Below are 18,215 nucleotides of genomic sequence, written 5' to 3' on the forward strand. Positions count from 1 at the left end.
ATGTTAATTGAAAACCATTCCAGGTAACTACCTCATGAAGCTGACAGAATGCCAAGAGTGTGCAAAGCTGTCATCAAAGTAAATGGTGGCTTTTTTGAATAAACTAAAATATAAAACATATTCTGGTTTGTTTAACACTTTTTTGTTTACTACATCATTCCATATGTCGTCACCTTCTTAAAATAATTATTTTAAGAAGGTGACTATGTGTTCCTTCATAGTCTGGATGTCTAAAGAAAAACCATTGAATGAGAAGGTGTGTCCAAACTTTTGACTGGTACTGTGTATGTACATTATGCACAGATTCTAAAAACACTCAATGACCTCAAAATACTATTGTCCATAAAAATACTATTGCCAATATTCTTATGATAAAAACTACCAATGCTGTGTATTGTCCTGCACTTGAGAAATACTGTTTCATGGAAAGAACATTGAATTTCATGAGTCTATGTATATGTACAATATGAACAGTTTATATAAAAAATACTGTTGTTAATATGGATAATAAATACAGTGGTCCCAGTGTTCTCCAGCATACCTTTTATTATTATTATTTTTATTATTATTATGTAAAGTGTCCATGGAGACCATGCATCCATCAACTGTAGTCCCTGCTCTCATAGGATGGTTCTCATTTTATGCTGTCCTTCTTTCTTAATCTCTACATCATAAACCTGTTTCTGATTTTGCAGTACTGTTCAAGGCTAATATATGCTCTATTGCTAATATCTGCTCACATTTATCCATTTCACCTGGAGCAATCTCTAAATTTCTCTCAGCTGTGCAATAACACTGTTTACTTGTTTATCCGTATTGGCAACTGTATTCTTATAAACTGTATATATTGTGCATGTACATCATACCCAGTATTTCCCAAGTGCAATGGTATTCTCAGCATTTTATGGCAGTTTTTTGTTGTGTTCTTAGACAAAGAACAGACACCTGAAATCAAACAACAGCTGATAGAAGTTATATATAAGAAGACTGCGATTTGATAAAGAGTCTGGTTTATTGATGGTGACCACAGCCACAGATCAAGAGCCAGTCAGAAAAAAAGAGAAACATCCATTTTGAAAAAACTGTCCAAAGCAAACTTACTTTGAGTTGGAGGTGATGGGTGGAGCAGCAGCAAAGGCAGGTGGAGGGAAAACCTGTGGGAGCTCATACGGCCGCTCTACATTCCTACACAGATGGAGAGAGACAGACAGACACATCAGATGGTTTAAAGAGTGTGTGACGATGCAAACTGAAGCTTGTGTGTGTCTTTGCATTGATGTGTGTGTTACTTAAAGCTTGGGTGAATCTGTCAGCCACTGGTACATCGTTATTCTGGAGACACAAACAACACACACAGAACAGGTGACTAGACAAGCTGCAATGGTGTCATCTGTCCAGCAGGTGTCAGGATTTCCCCTCCCTATAAACTCTAAGAACCGTTTGAATGAGCTGTGACTTCTGTGGAGGAAAAACACAGTGGAGAATCTGCCACGTGGAGGTCTGAATGTCTCTGCTGAGGGTCACAGAGGTCAGAGCTCAACCACCTGAGGAACTGCTCCTGGGGGGAAACACCCACCATATCCTCGACCCTGATCCTCTACTGGTTAAGGAGACATGTTGAGTTCCAGCCCAACGGGAACAGGAAGAGGAGGTGTCGATGGAGTAGGTGGAGGGTTGGCCAACAGGTCATAGATGGCCGCCTCGAGGGTGGAAACCACCTCCCCCCGCTCCATCTCGTCGACAGCACGGTCGACCTCTGCTCTGACATCCATTTCAGGAGCAGAGACGATTGTCCCGCTGTTTGCTGTCCCTGATCTATTCCAGAAGAAACTGTCCGGCTGTGTGGTTACTGGACTGCTGTCACACATACTGATAGAAAGCTGCTTTTTAGACTCTTGACACTGTTATGGGGAGTAACATCATATAGTATAGAGCATTTTCTAATTATTTAGTTCAAAACATTTATGCAGCAGATATAATTTACAGATATGGATTTTACATGAATTTAACTCCTCAGTAACATATAAAGTTGTTACAGTTAGCTTCAAGTGGACCAGCTCCAACATTAAAATGCTGCTTCCACATTCATGCATCAATAATAATACTCCAAAATTATAATTATGTCATAATGTGAGTCTGCATGATGAGAACTTTTAATTTTAACATTAATTTCACATTTCTCTATTTTTAGCTCAGTAAGATTTGAGGCAGCTAGAACATTTACTCTTATAATGAAGTATTTTCACATTATGGTAGTAGCAATTTTACTTCAGTAGAAGATCTGAATCAGCGATGTTTTTACAGTCAGTACAGTTTTGAGGTGCTGCTTCATTTTCTGCTTCTTTATATTTTCATTCCACCACATTTCAGAGGCATAAATTCTACTTTCTATACTACATTTATGTAACAGCTGTAGTTTCAAGTTACTTGGCAGATTAAGATTTAACATGAAAAAGGAATAATTAATTTCTAAAATCTAAAGCACTGTTAGAGATTTAACTGGATCTGTTCCTGCGTGTGAAAGTGTGACAGTCAGTGCTGTTGAAGTACTTACTGAAAAGGTTTGATGCTCAAGGATCGCTTGGTTTGGTTCTCTGAACTTGTCTTCATACAATGATTTCTGTGTTGTCGATGTGAAAACGGTGAAATCTTCAGGTGAAATGAAGCGACTCTCTCTGTATATACACTTGGTTTAGAATGGATATTATGATGTCACGTGTTCTGTCTTGTATTCTGATTCTGATTCTCTGAGTCCATTCTAAAGCCTCACCTGACAACCTGAGGTCATTTGTAAGTACCTGATGAATCCAATATTTTACATATAACAGAGGCATTAAACAGTTTAAAGATGAAGAAATACATTTCACAAGTAATCTTGAGTCATATAATATGCAGTATGAAGAAGCAGCTCCTCTGTGTGGAGGCACAACACTTTTAGGCCATGAATCATGTGGTGTGCTGCAAAGCAGAGTCCAGAGTCTAGAGACACCCTCTGGTCAAAGGCTGCAGTCAAGAGATCAACTTCTATCATGTTTAGAGCTGGTTTTTGCTCATTAAGAGGGATAGCAGTGGAGGAAGAGAAGCATCCCTGAAATGACTAAAACATCATTCTGATTGAATAACTTAAACAAAGATACAATAGAGTACTATTAAATGTATCATGGACATGAGTTTGCGACCAGAAAGCTTTGTAGTTCATGGTTACAGTATATTTGGTTTCAGATTACAAAACACTTTGCATGTTAATAGAAACTTATTCCAAACTTTTCTTCTAATATGAAGTCACATTTTTCTGTTTTCTTTTACTAAACTGCATGAACAAGATTTTTGACTTTGATTTTTAAATGAATGAGTCAGCAGGCAGGGTAAATATTTCACTCATACCAAACCTGCATTATCAAATAGTCAACAATTCATTTCTATTGCTATCAAACATCTCAAACTCTGTGTGTATATTTATTTGTTTTATAACTTGATGCGCAAAGTTTACTTGTGTGTTTGTGTGTGAACTACCTCAAAAAATTGTGTGGAGAAACACACAGGGACACAAACAAACAAAACTGGGTGTTTCAGGTGAGAAATTAAAAATTTAAAGCATCTTTGACACACACACACGCACACGCACGCACACGCACACACACGCACGCACACGCACACACACACACGCGCGCGCGCGCACACACACACACACACAGACACACACACACACACACACACACACACACACACACACACACACACACACACACACACACACACACAGTGCAAGCCAGGTTCATGTACCTTCTGCTCCCTCAATACACATCATGTGTGTTCAATTCAATTCAATATGCCTTTATTCGTCCCGCCAGGGGAAATTCCAATTTCACAGCAGCATCAAAAATGGATAGAATGTTAAAAGACAACAAGTGCATGCAGTTAACACAGCAAGTATATACAAAAGGATGGGATAGAAAGAGAAACGTCATCCTAAAAAAATTGTAGTAAAATAGTATTTACAGGCTCTTATGTACCGACAGACTTTTATGTACTGAAATATTGCACAGATTATAGCAAAGTTATTGCACAGATTGTTTCACATGTTCAGTTCAGTTATTGCACAGATTGTTATACATATTGTTGTATCGATTACTTGGAGCAGTTTCTGTTGTACAGTCTGACGGCTGCAGGAAGGAATGACCTGCGATATCGCTCCTTCACACACTGCGGATGTAGCATCCTGTCACTGAGGGAGCTCCTCAGTGCAGTGAGTGTGTGTTGGAGGGGGTGGGAGTGATTGTCTGTCATGGAGGACAGCTTGGCTGTCATCCTCCTCTCCCCCACCTCCTCCACCTGTTCCAGAGGGCATCTCAGGACAGAGCTGGCCTTCCTGATGAGTTTGTCCAGCCTCTTCCTGTCAGCTGTTGTGATGCTGCTCCCCCAGCAGACTACACCATAGAACAAGGCAGAGGCCACAACAGAGTCATAGAAGGTCTTCAGGAGTGCCCCCCGCACCCCAAAAGACCTCAGCCTCCTGAGCAGGTAGAGTCTGCTCTGTCCTTTTTTATAAAGTGCAGTGGTGTTATGAGTCCAGTCCAGTTTGTTGTTCAGATGAACACCCAGGTACTTATAAAATGTCACCATCTCAATGTCCCTTCCCTGGATGTTCAGGATCTGAGGAGTCTGGGACTGAGGCCGTCCGGTCCTGCAGACTTCCTGGTCTTTAACCTCCTCAGTTGATTTCTTACCTGGAGAGGTGTGAGGGACAAGTTGTTTGCCACTACTGATTGTCTCTGGGGACATGATATTTATGACTCAGGGCTAAGAGTCAGGCCTTCTATCACAGTGACAAGATGTTTTTGTATGCCAGAGTACAAAACAAGATGTTCTCTGTAACAATGGTATGTTTCTCATACCACATCTTGATCACCTCTTGCTGTCAATGCAGATGTCCCAGTGCTTGTCCACCATGATGCAGTCATCACTCTCCTGGCTGGCAGGCTCGGTGTTCATCATGCTCAGCCTTTAACTGACACCTCTCATACAGCCCTGCAGAGACAACGTCGCTGTCTTCATATTTCACTGTGTCACTCTCATTTTGACTAAATCAGGCAGTGGTGCAATAAGTATTTCACTCAAAGTATCAACACGACAATGTAACGACCTACTGAAAATAAAAGTATCATCAGCAAAATTAACTTGCAGAAACAAGAGTAAAATTCCTTGTTATGGGGAATGTCCCCTTTCATACTGGGACATTATCGCTTTATTATTATTGATGCCTTCATGTGTCTGCACCATTTCATGTTGCAGCAGGTCTGAACTTCTTCGTATATTGTTGCTTGGTTTAATCTGTAACAATATGTCATAGTTTGTAAGCCAATCATACTGATCACCATGCAGGGAGTCTGTGACTCATATGATTAACCATTAACCTTCACGGTGAGCCTTGAAAGGAGCTGGTTGACGTGCTTTGGAGGAGTTGAGCAATGACAGCTCAGGCTGCTCTCTACTGCTCATTGACTGTGTTGTCAACACTTTTTTAGAAATCAGAGTTGACAGTTCTTTTTATCCCATTTTCTTTTTTATCCCAGTCTGCTGTCTCTCCACCTGTTAGTCCCACTACTTTGTCATACTGTTAAAATTACTAAAGAAGGGTAGAGTCCACTAATTGCGAAAATAAATAACTGACATTTGAATCTAAAGTCTAAAATGAGTTAAATAATATGTGCAAATAAACATGTCAAGCAACTCACCAAAAGATGCGAATTGAAAATATAGATGTAGTCATCTTAAGGGTCACAGATTACATTTCCTTACAGTAGCCATTTTTCTGTATGCCAGATAGCTCAGAAGGATTCATCAGAAGGGTTGGTCTGCACAGGGCGTGCAACGAGTAATGCTGTGCTCAGACTGAAAGCAGCACTAAGTGAAACACTCAAAGGTCTGCAATGATGCAGACATGTTGCTCCATGTACCGAAGGAAGAAGAAGAAGACCATATATCATCCACAAAGTCCTGTTTAAATAACTTTCATAGGTGTTTATGCTGGCAGACTCAACTGCAAAGGAGATGACAGAGGAAGAGCCACCACTCTCTGAAATACAGACTGTCAACTTTTTACAGCCGTTTTAGGGGGTTTACTTGATATAAGTACTTTTTTATTTTTTTGGAGCAAAATATATAATTTTCTAATAATCTCTTAAGAAATAGTTTCAGAAAAGTTTTGCACCCAGCCCCAATGAGAAGTTTATCCTAATGTATTTCGTTATTTTATACATATTAGGAAATTTGGGAAAGTGAACTTTCTACATTATTATTATTATTATTATTATTATTATTATTATTATTATTATTATTATTATTACACTTAAAATAAGTTTCAGTTTTTGGAATCTTTTTTTAACATATATTTTTCTTGTTCTGCTCAATGTTCTCTATAAAAACTAAAATGCAAAATGTAAACTTCCGTGAAAATAAGGATTTCTCATAAAAAAAGAACACTTCCGGGTTACCTATCAACCCAGACAACCAATCAAACGCAGAGTGAGGCGGGCCTTGCCAAGAAAAACAGTGGGATCCATAACAGCGCACGAAGTACGAGAAGTCTAAGGCTGTTACTTAATTTGCTAAAAGCGTCTGTGATTCGAGAAGAAGAAGAGAATCTAATCCCCCAGTCACCGAAGAGACAACATGGCGACCACCATCAGCACTCAGCGGGGACAGGTACACAGTGGGCTCTGCTTTCATTCAGTTTGTTTGAGAATTACAATCGTACAGCTAGGCGGAACTAGCTGGACTGTAGTTTGTCAACATCTGCGATAACTGAGTTTAGTTATTAAATAGCAGCACACAGTTATACACAGCGGTCTACAACAGCGACACTATCACCTGCCGCTCGCGACATATATCCAGTCACGGTACGTAGGGAGCTAATGGTAGCTTATCATAGCCAGTGTCCGCGGGTCTGTCAGCGTTTAACGTCAGAGAACACGGACTGAGCTGCCTCTGACGCAGACTGCTGGCAGGAAATTCAACAAAGACGAATAAGCTTGTTATTAAAGTTAGCAAACGACTGAGGCCGTTTCCTGTCTGCGCATTTTGGAGAGACCGTACCGTTAGTTAGATGGCCCAGACTGTACTCAGGTAAAAGTACTGCTGCTGCTCACACCGTTCAATAGCAACTTAAACAGTTATTCCACAAACCTCACAAACCCCAATATTTTACATACTATCTGAACTACTGCAATATTGCACACACGGTCTACGGTTTACATTTATTTATCATCTAAAACGGCACAATTTTTGCTGCAAATACTTGTTTATATGCTTAGTTATATTACTCTGTGTGGATATGAGACAGATGATCATCCTCGGGTAAATGTCGAGAAGAAACATTCACCTGTATTTACGGTCAGCCTGTGAGGAAATGTCCCCCCTGATCAAGCTATCTGCTGTGTGTTCACTAGGACATGAAGTGTTCACGAGTAGACGAGTCCATTAAGTCTGACTGAAAATGGCCCATCATTGAGGCTGATTGGAAGGAAATGATGTGACATTTCATAATGAATTGCCTGGTAAATACAGGTGTGTTACCTGAGGAAGACCACCTGTGGGTGACACCTAATCGACATGTCCACATAAAATAAAAGTACACTGTACTTCATACTTTAGTTGTGAGCAGTATTTTTCAATGGCTGATATTTAGGGTCCAGCTGATGGCTGATATATGCTACTGATAACATGTTGTTCAAGAACAAGTGACACACTTGTTATTATCTGCATTGTCTCTGCATAAGCAGATCTGCATTCCGAATGCTGTAAACTTATTTATTTATTAAAAAACAAAAAAAACAAAAAAAACATCCAGCTAAATAAATGTCCACAGGTAATCAAAGCTAAACTTTGAAAAAAAAGAAGAAAAGAATTTCTGAGTTAAAAAATTGTTTTAATCCATTTAACAACAGCTTTTAAGGGCACCAAGCAGCATTTCTTTGTTTTTGGTCCCAGTGAACATTTATTTAACACTAATCTGTCATTCACTTGAACATAGAAAAATATTTGAAAATGAAATATATGCAGGGTCTCTGACGTGTCTGCAGACATTTTTTTGTTTGTTTTATCAGCCTGGTAATCAGTCTGATTAATTGGTCTACCATTACTATAATTTGCTCTCTACTTTTCTATATAAATATCCATATCTAGTCAATACAATCACCAAGCTGCACACCGTTAGCTCAAATATTTACACTGTGACAGAAATCAGGAGCATTAGTTTTGAATCGCGAGTTGCTGTGTGTACATAGTATTAAACTTATTCATATTATCACAAGAAAAAGTGAGGCTAAGGGTGCTTTCATGTGAATACCCTGCTTTAGCTTAAAGGTCCAGTGTGGAGGATTTAGTGACATCTAACTGTGAGGTTGCAGATTGCAACCACCTGAATGCCCCTCCCCTCACCCAGTGAGGTGGCTACATGAAAAGTGCTCTCTATAACCAGTGTTTGGTTTGTCTGTTTTGGGCTACTGTAGAAACATGGCGGTGCAACATGGCAGACTCTGTGGAAGAGAGATTTACTGAAGTTAGCATCCTAATCAGCTTGCTCAGGCTTGTCCTGTCTCAGTGTACCAATTTGTACCTCAAGAGGTCATAGGTCAACACTATAGCCCCCCATGCATACATCTAAGCTGGGAGACAAAAACAAAACATGGACTTGGCTCAGTACTTGTCATCATGCAGCCTCGATGTGGAACTTGAATTGCATGATAGTACATAATTGCATGTGGAGCAGATGGTAACTCCTGTCTGTATTCAGAGATAATCCCTGCTGTTGGATTGATCTTTCTCTGGCTGTCCACTGTCTCCTGGTCGATGACTCTTCCCTTTGTACTGTGAGTGGTTGTGGTCTGGTCTTCACTGACAGCTGTTGGAGTTAATTCAGTGTCTTGTTTAAGTCTATGCTGTGCCGCTGATCTTGTGTTCTCCACTGATGTCACATGTCCTGACCTCAGTTTGTACCAGCAGATCTTAAGGTGCTGAATGGTTTGAGGTGGGCTGACTCCTTGTGACTTGCAGACTTTAGGGTGACAAGACATGACAGTTGTAAAAATATGAGAATGCTTTTGGTTCTGAGTGAACCTGCCTGTGAGAGAGGGAGCGAACAGGCTTCTGACAACATCGAGTGATTGTGTGAAAGTCTGTCATGATTACATCAGTCTCCTGTTCCAGACATGTTACTGCACTGTGCCAGCCTATTGCTGTTGATCACATGTGCATGACTTGCACAAGAAGGCAGCTATTGGCCATATCATGAGGATGAGTAATTTTAGACTCACATGATCTTCACGAGGTTTCAATGTTCACTGTTTTTTTTGACAACCAATTTTTCAGTCGGGTTCCTTGTATTGTCATTTTATGGTTAGTTTTAGTTAAAAAAGATAACGCACACAAAGACAAACATACACATAGGAAATAGATACCATAAGCTCACAAGAACACAGATAAGAGAAATAAATTTTCTCTCAAAAACCAAAAACACATGCTAAGTACATCCAGTGTTTCTAATTCCTTACTTCTACGATAGCCCCCTACCACCCCATCCAACTAATTAATATATCTACAAAATGAAAGTAATGAAGACAGCTTGTGCCTAAAATCCAATTAAAAAAAACTTAAAATCAGCAAACAATTAAACTTTAGTTGAAGCTGTTTATACATTTGGAAATTTTAATATCAAGTTGTTTTTTTTACTGTCCATCTGTCTCCAGTCATTCTGAATTCCTGTATGTATGTGTATGTGTATTCAGGTGTACATTGGGGAGCTTCCCCAGGACTTCCTGCGGATCACTCCCACACAACAGCAGCAGCAGGTCCAGCTGGATGCCCAGGCAGCCAGACAGCTGCAGTATGGAGGCTCAATAGGCACCGTGGGGAGACTCAGCATTACTGTTGTCCAGGTAGACACAGCTCTCATCTCAAAATTTCCACCAATATAGATGATATGCTATTTGTATCAATAACCTGCACCTCTAAGACATGAAAACATATTCTGACTGACAGTACCTTATTTTTTAGATGATCATGCTAGTTACTGGTATTTCAACAAAATCAAACTCAGTGTTTAATTGTTATTTTCAGTAAAAACAACAGCAACACGTCTTTGCACGTTTGAAATCATCAAACTGTGTTCCACCATCGACCAAATACATCTGAAGCCGTGGGCCAGCTGAACTGTGACAGTAGCCAACTTGCATGTATCACCTAACTGAAGCCACCATGTTTGTTTTGCTGTATAGGCCAAGCTGGCTAAAAACTACGGTATGACCCGAATGGATCCGTACTGTCGGATCCGACTGGGCTATGCAGTCTACGAGACACCGACTGCTCACAATGGAGCCAAAAACCCACGCTGGAACAAGGTGATCCAGTGCACGGTGCCTCCTGGGGTGGACTCCTTCTACCTGGAGATCTTTGATGAGGTGAGGATGTGGAAGAGGTCACTGAGCTCACAGGGCCGTGCATCATCTCAGCTGCTGAATATGTACAGTATGCATGTGGGGACTGTTGCTCTGTCAGGTTCAGCTGCACTGCAGCTAAACTTTAAATACACAGAAAATTAGATGTTTGTAAGGTTAGTTTTCTCATTTCCTGCTGCAAATGACACATGCAGATTGGTTTCAGTTTCTCAAATTATTATTCCAATCTAGTATTCAGCTAATTGCTGAGGAAAGTTAGAAAATCTTTTGCAGTAGATCTACTCTAACAGTTATAGGCCACTTGAGCTTTTGATTAATGTATTCATTAAAAATGTATACATTGTTTGCATTTTATACAGGCAGTAAATGGAATTGAAAGTGTGTCTAACAGTGTCCAATATCAATAATCCATAAAGACTTACAGTATTGACTTCAATAAAACTGCTGTTGGGAGGGGCCAACAATTGAATTAGGGTGCTTCAGGCACATCAGCTGGTTCCACATTAAATGTATGTCACTTTTGTTTTCTTTCCATGTCCTGAAACTCTCACCAAATGCCTGAAGGAGTTTTCTCACTCAGCAGCATATTCAGATGTCACAGCAGACAATGTTCAGTGTTTCCTCTTCCCAGCTGCTCTCACCACAGCTTTAATGTCACTTCAGATGATTTCACATTTGAAAGCAGAGAGCTGAGAAGCTGCTGGAGCTTGAGGTTCAGCTCTGAGAGGTCAAATCACTGATTTGCTATCACTGAGTTTCCACATCAGGTTTTCCTCCATTTCTATGAATTATTCCAGACAAACTGACACTTTGGCACAATTTTACTTTGCCTGGTTGTAGCAGCTCTGCAGTAGCAACAAGGCACTCCTTCACAAAATCTCCCTCTGAATGAGGTTTCAGCTTCTTGGCTATGAGCTCACTCAGCACTGCCTGCATAATACTGTCTCTGTCAGAATGTGCTCTCGTGAAAGCTGCTTGTCTTTGCAGCTCATCCAGTTTAGCATATTTCGAACTGTAATGATGGTCGAGAGAGGACTTTTTCATCACTGTGACCATATCCCCACAAAGTAACTTAAGCACCCTGGCTCAACTTAAACTTTAACAGAAAAATGATCTTTTGTCCATTTCTCCTGGAAAACATCAACGCGTCAATGCCTTCATGCTTTGATGTGATATCAACCAAGACGATGTATGTTGCATTTCGGGACTGCAAAACAACATCACATCACAGCAATTCTGTGCTGAAGTGGACAGACAAACAGCAGAGTTTTGGATTTTATTTTATGATTCACCATCCCCTTAAATATAGTGCACCCTTATTATTTTTTGGCACATATTACTTGGCCATTGCATATATGGGCAAATAAAAAGACGCCACAGAATTGTCAAAGCAAAGTTCTTGATGGATGATCATGGTTTCCTCCATGTCTCTTTCTGTGCATGTTCTCCTTCAAAATGCAAGTTCAAGCTATTGAAGCTGTTTTTGTTGATATGCCATCCCAGAGAGCGTTCTCCATGGATGACAGGATAGCATGGACTCATGTCACCATCCCTGAAGGCCTGAGGGAGGGCAGTGTGGTGGATGAGTGGTTCAGTCTCAGTGGCAGACAGGGCGATGACAAGGAGGGCATGATCAACCTGGTGATGTCTTTTGCTGTGAGTACATTTGCAGACACCCCGTCAAACAGACTGAAAAGTGTTCATCCTCCTCTTGACCTCGTATTACTGTGAGACTAAGTGAAAGCTGTAGACTCTCTGTTAGTGTCTCAGTATGTATGTGCGATTCTTGGCTCTGGATCATAAATCTCACCAAATCTTGCGGCACTTGAGCTGAAACAGACAAAGTAAAAGCAACCCAAACCCAAAATGCATACATTAATGTTTTGAAATGATCAGTCCCCCAGACTGAGTCGAATTTGAACCTGACTCAGGTCCCATGTCAGGGTATGGTTACAAGGAACTGAGTGGACCTGTTAGACCTCTACACTGAGGCGGTTTCAGGTTTCCTCCATCAGATCACCTTTAAAGTGTGTTGCAGGTGTATTTCAGCATTATGTCAATAAGTTGATGAGTCTGGGATATTCACACAATGGCATTATTATGATGTTGTATTTATTGATCACTTTTTACTTACTTAGAAGTGTGTATCTATATGGAAAAATTAGTCATGGAAAAAATTATTAGACCATCCTTGTTCTCTACAGTTTCTTGTTAATTTTAATGCCTGATACAACTAAAGGTATATTTGTTTGGACAAATATAATAACAACAAAGAGTTTCATTTAAGAGCTGATTTTCCATGGTTTTCTTGATAATAACCAAAATCACTTAAGTCCTTACATCAATAGCTATGTCATTGTACTGCCAAAAACAGTGCTTTTAGGCATTCCATCTTTTCTTTTCTGTCTGTTAGTCACATGATACACACAGGAGTCAGTACTTGATTGCATAACCATTGTTTTTGATGGCTGCAGCCATGCGTCTTGGCATGCTCTCCACCAGCCCATTCCTGTTGCAAAAATTCAAACAAATTGTTTGACAAATTGTTTTGGGGCTTGTGATTCTCCATTTTGAGTTTGATGATGTTCCACAGGTTTTCAGTTGGTTTTAGATCTGGTGATTGAGCAGGCCAAGGCATGGTTCCAATGTTCTGCTTCTCCATCCAGGCTTTAACTGACCTTACCGTGTGGCGAGGGGCATTGTCTTGTTGGAAAATCCAGTCATTCGAGGCAGGAAAGAGTTTATCAGCTGATGGAAGAAGACTGTTTTCAGGAGTAGCCCTGTACGTGACCTGGTTCATTCACCCTTCACACAATTGCATTTGCCCTGTTCCACCCATACTGAAACAACCCCAGATCATCACCCCATGTTTTACTGTAGGGGCAAGACAGTCTGGTCTGTAGGCTTCTCCAGGCTTCCTCCTAACCAGTAAGTTGGCTGGAGTGGGCATCAACTCAAAACTGGATTCATCACTGAAGAGAACCTCAGCCCAATCATCAACAGTCCAATCCTTGTGATTCCTAGCAAAGAGTGACCGGGTCTTCCTCTGCCTTTCGTTGATGAAGGGCTTCTTCTGTGCCCTGTGTGACTTCAGACTAGCTTCAAGAAGTCGGTTCCTTGCTGAACAAGTCACATTTCTCGACAGCGCCCACTAATTTTTAAGGTCCCTGGAGGTCCGACGATGATTCCTGACACAGGGACGGATGAGTGCACGGTCCTCTCATGGGGTGGAAAGACGTTTCCTGCCTCGACCAGCTAGCAATTTGGTAGTACCATGTTCGAATTGCTTTTTCTTGGTGTAATGAACGGCTGTCTTGGATATCTTCAGTTTTTTTGCTACTCATGCCAATTTCCAGCAGTGCCAAGATGGCGGCCTTTGTGACTTCACATGATTCTTTTGTTTTAGGCATCATGTGAGAGCTGACAGCTTCTGAGTTGTGCTACGACTTGAATGTAAGCAGGAAACCACTCGAGGCCTTTGCATGTGCAGTGCTGCTTATGACATGAAATGGCCTCTTATATACCCTGGGAATACAATTAAGCTTAAGCGTGTCAAATAGGACATAAAGTTTTATGGAATCAGCTGCATTTTTTGTCGGGTTCATTGTATTCTTCAGGTAATGTACCTTAAGTGGTATTAGGCATTAAAATGAACAAGAAATTGAAGAAAACAAGGGTGGTCTAATCATTTTTTCCATGACTGTATATATGAAGTAAGAAACATTTTGGGATTATTATTATTTTGTGTTATTTTTGGTGCATGATTTCACCCATTTGCTCTCACAGCTGTTGTGTTTTCTGTGGAACAGCTCAGACTGTGTGCAGCAGTCTTCAGCTTTCATTATGTCAGAGCCTCCACTGCACAGCTTCTGGTTTTCTGTTTGCTGCCCTCTGCTGGTTCTTAACTCCAAAGTCTTCTTCAGGTCATAGAGTGGAGAGGTTGCGAGGATGTGATACTGTAGGGCTTAGATATCATGTGGTAAAAACAGCAATTCAGCCCAAGCAGTGAAGTTCTTAATCTTGTCTCTGTGTTTCTGTCTTCTGTCCCAGTCCTTACCAGCAGGGATGATGACTCAGCCTGTTGTGCTGATGCCCTCAGTGTATCAGCAAGGAGTAGGATACGTGCCCATTGCAGGTCTCTCTCTCTCTCTCTCTCTCCCTCCCACACACACACACACACACACACACACACACACACACACACACACACACACACACACACACACACACACACACACACACACACACACACACACACACACACACAGTAAATTTATGTTCTTTTGTTCGCCACTCATCCTGTGACGAGGTGTATAATGTCTTCTGTGGCCCTGGAGGAGCCTTGTCAAGTCTGAGAAAATGCTAATGTCATCGTGATGTCATTGTGTTTATTACTGCTTCAGTTTGTAAACAACAAATTTCTAAAAGAAAGCCTGAGTTACATTAGTTAGGGTTAGGTAAACTGATGTATTTTTCACGTTTATTTCCAGACCTTGTATCTGCTACATTAAAGCTGTCTGTGATCTGTGTCTGCAGGAGTGCCTGCAGTCTATAATCAGGGCATGGTACCCATGGCAATGCCAGCAGCTATGCCAGCTGTTGGGGGCCAGGGGCCAATGTGCAGTGAGGAGGACCTGAAGGCTCTGCAGGACATGTTCCCCAACCTGGATAAGGAGGTGGTTCGCACTGTGCTGGATGCACAGCAGGGCAACAAGGATGCTGCCATCAACTCTCTGCTGCAGATGGCTGAGGAGCTCTAATTGCAGAACAGAAGCTCACAGTGGACACGCCTACACACACACACACACACACACACACACACACACACACACACACACAGATGCATGCATTTACTCATGGAGAGACTGCCCACCCATTGCATACACATACACTGAGTCCTCCCACACAGCAGCCATATCTGAGCTCCCACCAGCTCAGCTCAGCTGGTAGCCACAGAGATTTGTTTCCTCTCCCTTTATTGACTCCTTGTCGGCCTAACAGTACATGAAGCCGGGGCTGTCTGCTAACACACAGCTGTCTGTCACAAGTGACACTATACCTGCAAAGCATTGCAACAATTGTCTTCACTTTTGGTTTTTAGAAGTTACTGGTTTAAGATGATATCGGTGGCAGATATTTTGGGTAATTCTTTAAGTCATGGCAGGATCATCAAGGTTTTCTTCACAGTAGAGATTCAAACTGAGCATTGAATTGGCAGTGGTGTGACTTACTGTAAATCTTTTAGCCCAAATCTTTGTTTCTTAGATGTTTCAGCATCACAATCTTTCTTTCTGTCCACGGTAACCCATCTGTATTCCTGATCCCAGGGTTTGATTTGCACTGTTTGAGCTGTAGTGAGTCGTGATCATTCCATCTTCTGTTTCTGGTGATATTGTGAATAGTGTGTGGAGAATCTGTCTATAGTAACCTGCAATGAACTGCTTCTGTTTCATATGTACCTGTAAAATGTTTAGTGCACTCAAAATCTGATAAATTATTGTGGATGTATTAAATTATATAGAATTCTACGTGCTGATGAGAGAACTGAGAATGATAAATGATTTAAGAGATTGAGGTGAAGAAGATATATGCCCACCGAATGCCAAGTTATTTTTCAGAGTGATGAGAAATTTCTTTGTAAAGTTTTGTTGTAAGCCATGTTCAGTCAGTGAAGTGAGGATGTGAAGGCTGATGTTATTGATATCCTGTGGAGTACTTTTTTGATAAAGTTTTGATAAAGATGCAGTGGGAGAATGAAGATGTCACTTCAGTCAGGATGTCTTGAAGCTCCGCAGGATGATGTCTGTAGAGCTTTTGAGATCAAAACATTTCCATCCAAGTTGTCTACACAGTGAATCAGCAGAAGTGGAAACTTGGACACAGCAAATCACTCCACCTTTAATGAGCCACAGCTGCTTTCAGACAAATAGTTTGGCAGTGAGGTCGAAGATGACAGTGGCAGACTTCCATGAAATGTGCTCTGGATGTTCATGGTTCCCAGAAGCTGACTTCTGAGCTTTACTATAGCGCCACCATCAGGTTAAAACATGTACATGATAAAAGCCGATTCGGGGAGCTTGTTCATGCATCGTAGTTGGTGTGATGAACAGCAGCTTCTCAGACCACAAGCAGAGCTTTACATGTTTAGTCTTCATTCAGCCACAGTATTTGCAGTCCCTAAAGCTTTCCACTGACACTTGTAGTTTTCAGGGCCGTGTTGTTAATGTGCTGTCTGCCAAAGGTTCCATTTAAGAGATGTCTGATAGTTATGACTAGTTTCACTTGTGATTCCAAAACCACCGCTATTGAGATTCTTAAAATGACAGTCATTTTATTGTGTTTGATGTGACTGTTATTTTCAATTCACTGCTGCACAGCATCTGGAAGTCCAGACACTTTGATCTTAAATTTTATTTGCAGTTTATAAAATGTTAATTTATTAAGATCCTGCTGCAAACTGCAAAGTGTTGAGCCACAAAAGAAGAACATGTAGTATAGGTGTTTAATTTTATACATGACTGAAATAGTTTTAAGAACAGTGTGAACCCAGCTAGTATCAGGCAGTTAGCTGGGAAAATGAAAGCCTGTCTCTGAGGTTTTGGACTTAAGGTGATGATAATGCCACCAATAACCATCACCCTTCATCAGAAGTGTCCATTGTCATCTCAAGCGTTGCTTACAATATACAGATGTTCTCAAAGAGTTCAACTTTGTGCTTTTTTGTTAATATTCACCATTCCCCTTGGACCAATACAAATGTCGATACAAGTGTTCATACTGCAGAAATATCATTTTAATCATTGTCATCCAAGTAATCCTGAGTTGAAGAGAGTTTACAGCACAGTAGAATGTTGTGACACTGAAAAACAGCACGTTGGGTTATAAATAATAAAACCTGATAAGAGTAAGATGCTCTAAGGTTAAGTCTTGCATAGTGTTTGTGAGCTTTCAGTCCAGTGTAAAGCAGTAAGTAATCAATCACGGTTTGGGTTGGACGTCGCCCCACATTCTGCTTTGCTGCAGTGGCATGTCTCCGCCACTGTGTAGCTGTGCTGGATCTTGGAGCCGTTGCTGCAGAGGAGCTCCACCTGCTTCTTACTGGTGGTGGCCTCTTGGCAACACTCACACTGGTGCATCGTCATGTTATCTGCTGCAGAATATCTGGACACACACACACACACCAGCAGACAACAGCTTGTATCTTCCTCATTGATTCCAACATACTATTCAACAGTGGTTTGACCATAAAGGGTTCTGCATTATTGTCTAACCCTGTCGCCCTGTCTCATCCAGTTTTAAGCTCACAGTGCTTGCTAAGTACAGTCCCCCAGCAGCTTGTTTTTCTTGTTTGCTCAGTGACCTCCCCTGTGCAAAAAACAGGTTAATCTAGCAAAAAGTGGCACAGCGTTCAGATCAAGACGACTTATGAAAAAACAGAAAAATGTGCCAAAAGTTGCAAGCCCATACATCATGTTAAATGATGTTTTGACCCATCGTTAGGCTCTGTGATGGGTATAGGCTTTGCTGCCATAAATCTACTAGACCCACTGACAGACATCACTTGCACTGTGTAAATGAGCTGCTGTGTGAAAGAGTGCACAGTACCACATGAACTGTAGCAAACTGAGCGCAGTGAGGCAGCAAATGCTGACAGCCACCTTTCACACAAACTGAGAAAACTCACTCACTCACTCACTCACTCACTCTACTTAGAAAACTGAATTCCAGATGAGAAAACTGAACTTCAAATTACAATGAAAA

The 18,215-nt window shown here is 41.0% G+C and overlaps 2 protein-coding genes across 2 annotated transcripts in view; one reads left to right on the plus strand and one right to left on the minus strand.

Moving 5' to 3' along the window:
* Window positions 1-6,504: 6,504 nt before the first annotated feature.
* tollip (toll interacting protein) lies at window positions 6,505-17,381 on the plus strand. The gene is made up of 6 exons (XM_070966677.1): window positions 6,505-6,705; window positions 9,786-9,935; window positions 10,275-10,457; window positions 11,958-12,110; window positions 14,505-14,589; window positions 14,991-17,381. The coding sequence occupies exons 1-6, from the start codon at window positions 6,673-6,675 to the stop codon at window positions 15,212-15,214; spliced, it is 828 nt and encodes a 275-aa protein (XP_070822778.1). The 5' UTR covers window positions 6,505-6,672; the 3' UTR covers window positions 15,215-17,381.
* Window positions 17,230-18,215, minus strand: part of LOC139331967 (mucin-2-like) — a 59,393-nt gene continuing 58,407 nt past the window's right edge. Inside the window, exon 48 of the mRNA XM_070963583.1 lies at window positions 17,230-17,615. Coding sequence (XP_070819684.1) covers window positions 17,429-17,615 — 187 coding nt within the window. The 3' untranslated portion in view covers window positions 17,230-17,428. The remainder of the gene's footprint in view (window positions 17,616-18,215) is intronic.

The sequence above is a fragment of the Chaetodon trifascialis genome, chromosome 1, assembly GCF_039877785.1.
Source record: "Chaetodon trifascialis isolate fChaTrf1 chromosome 1, fChaTrf1.hap1, whole genome shotgun sequence".
In the NCBI taxonomy this organism is placed as follows: domain Eukaryota; kingdom Metazoa; phylum Chordata; class Actinopteri; order Chaetodontiformes; family Chaetodontidae; genus Chaetodon; species Chaetodon trifascialis.

What these genes read in the sequence shown, in the direction of transcription:
- tollip (XM_070966677.1), top strand. Translation starts at nt 6,673, where the DNA reads ATGGCGACCACCATCAGCACTCAGCGGGGACAG. An exon ending in TCAGCATTACTGTTGTCCAG is followed by an intron (nt 9,936 to 10,274) that starts GTAGACACAGCT and finishes TTTGCTGTATAG; the next exon opens with GCCAAGCTGGCTAAAAACTA. An exon ending in ACCTGGTGATGTCTTTTGCT is followed by an intron (nt 12,111 to 14,504) that starts GTGAGTACATTT and finishes CTTCTGTCCCAG; the next exon opens with TCCTTACCAGCAGGGATGAT.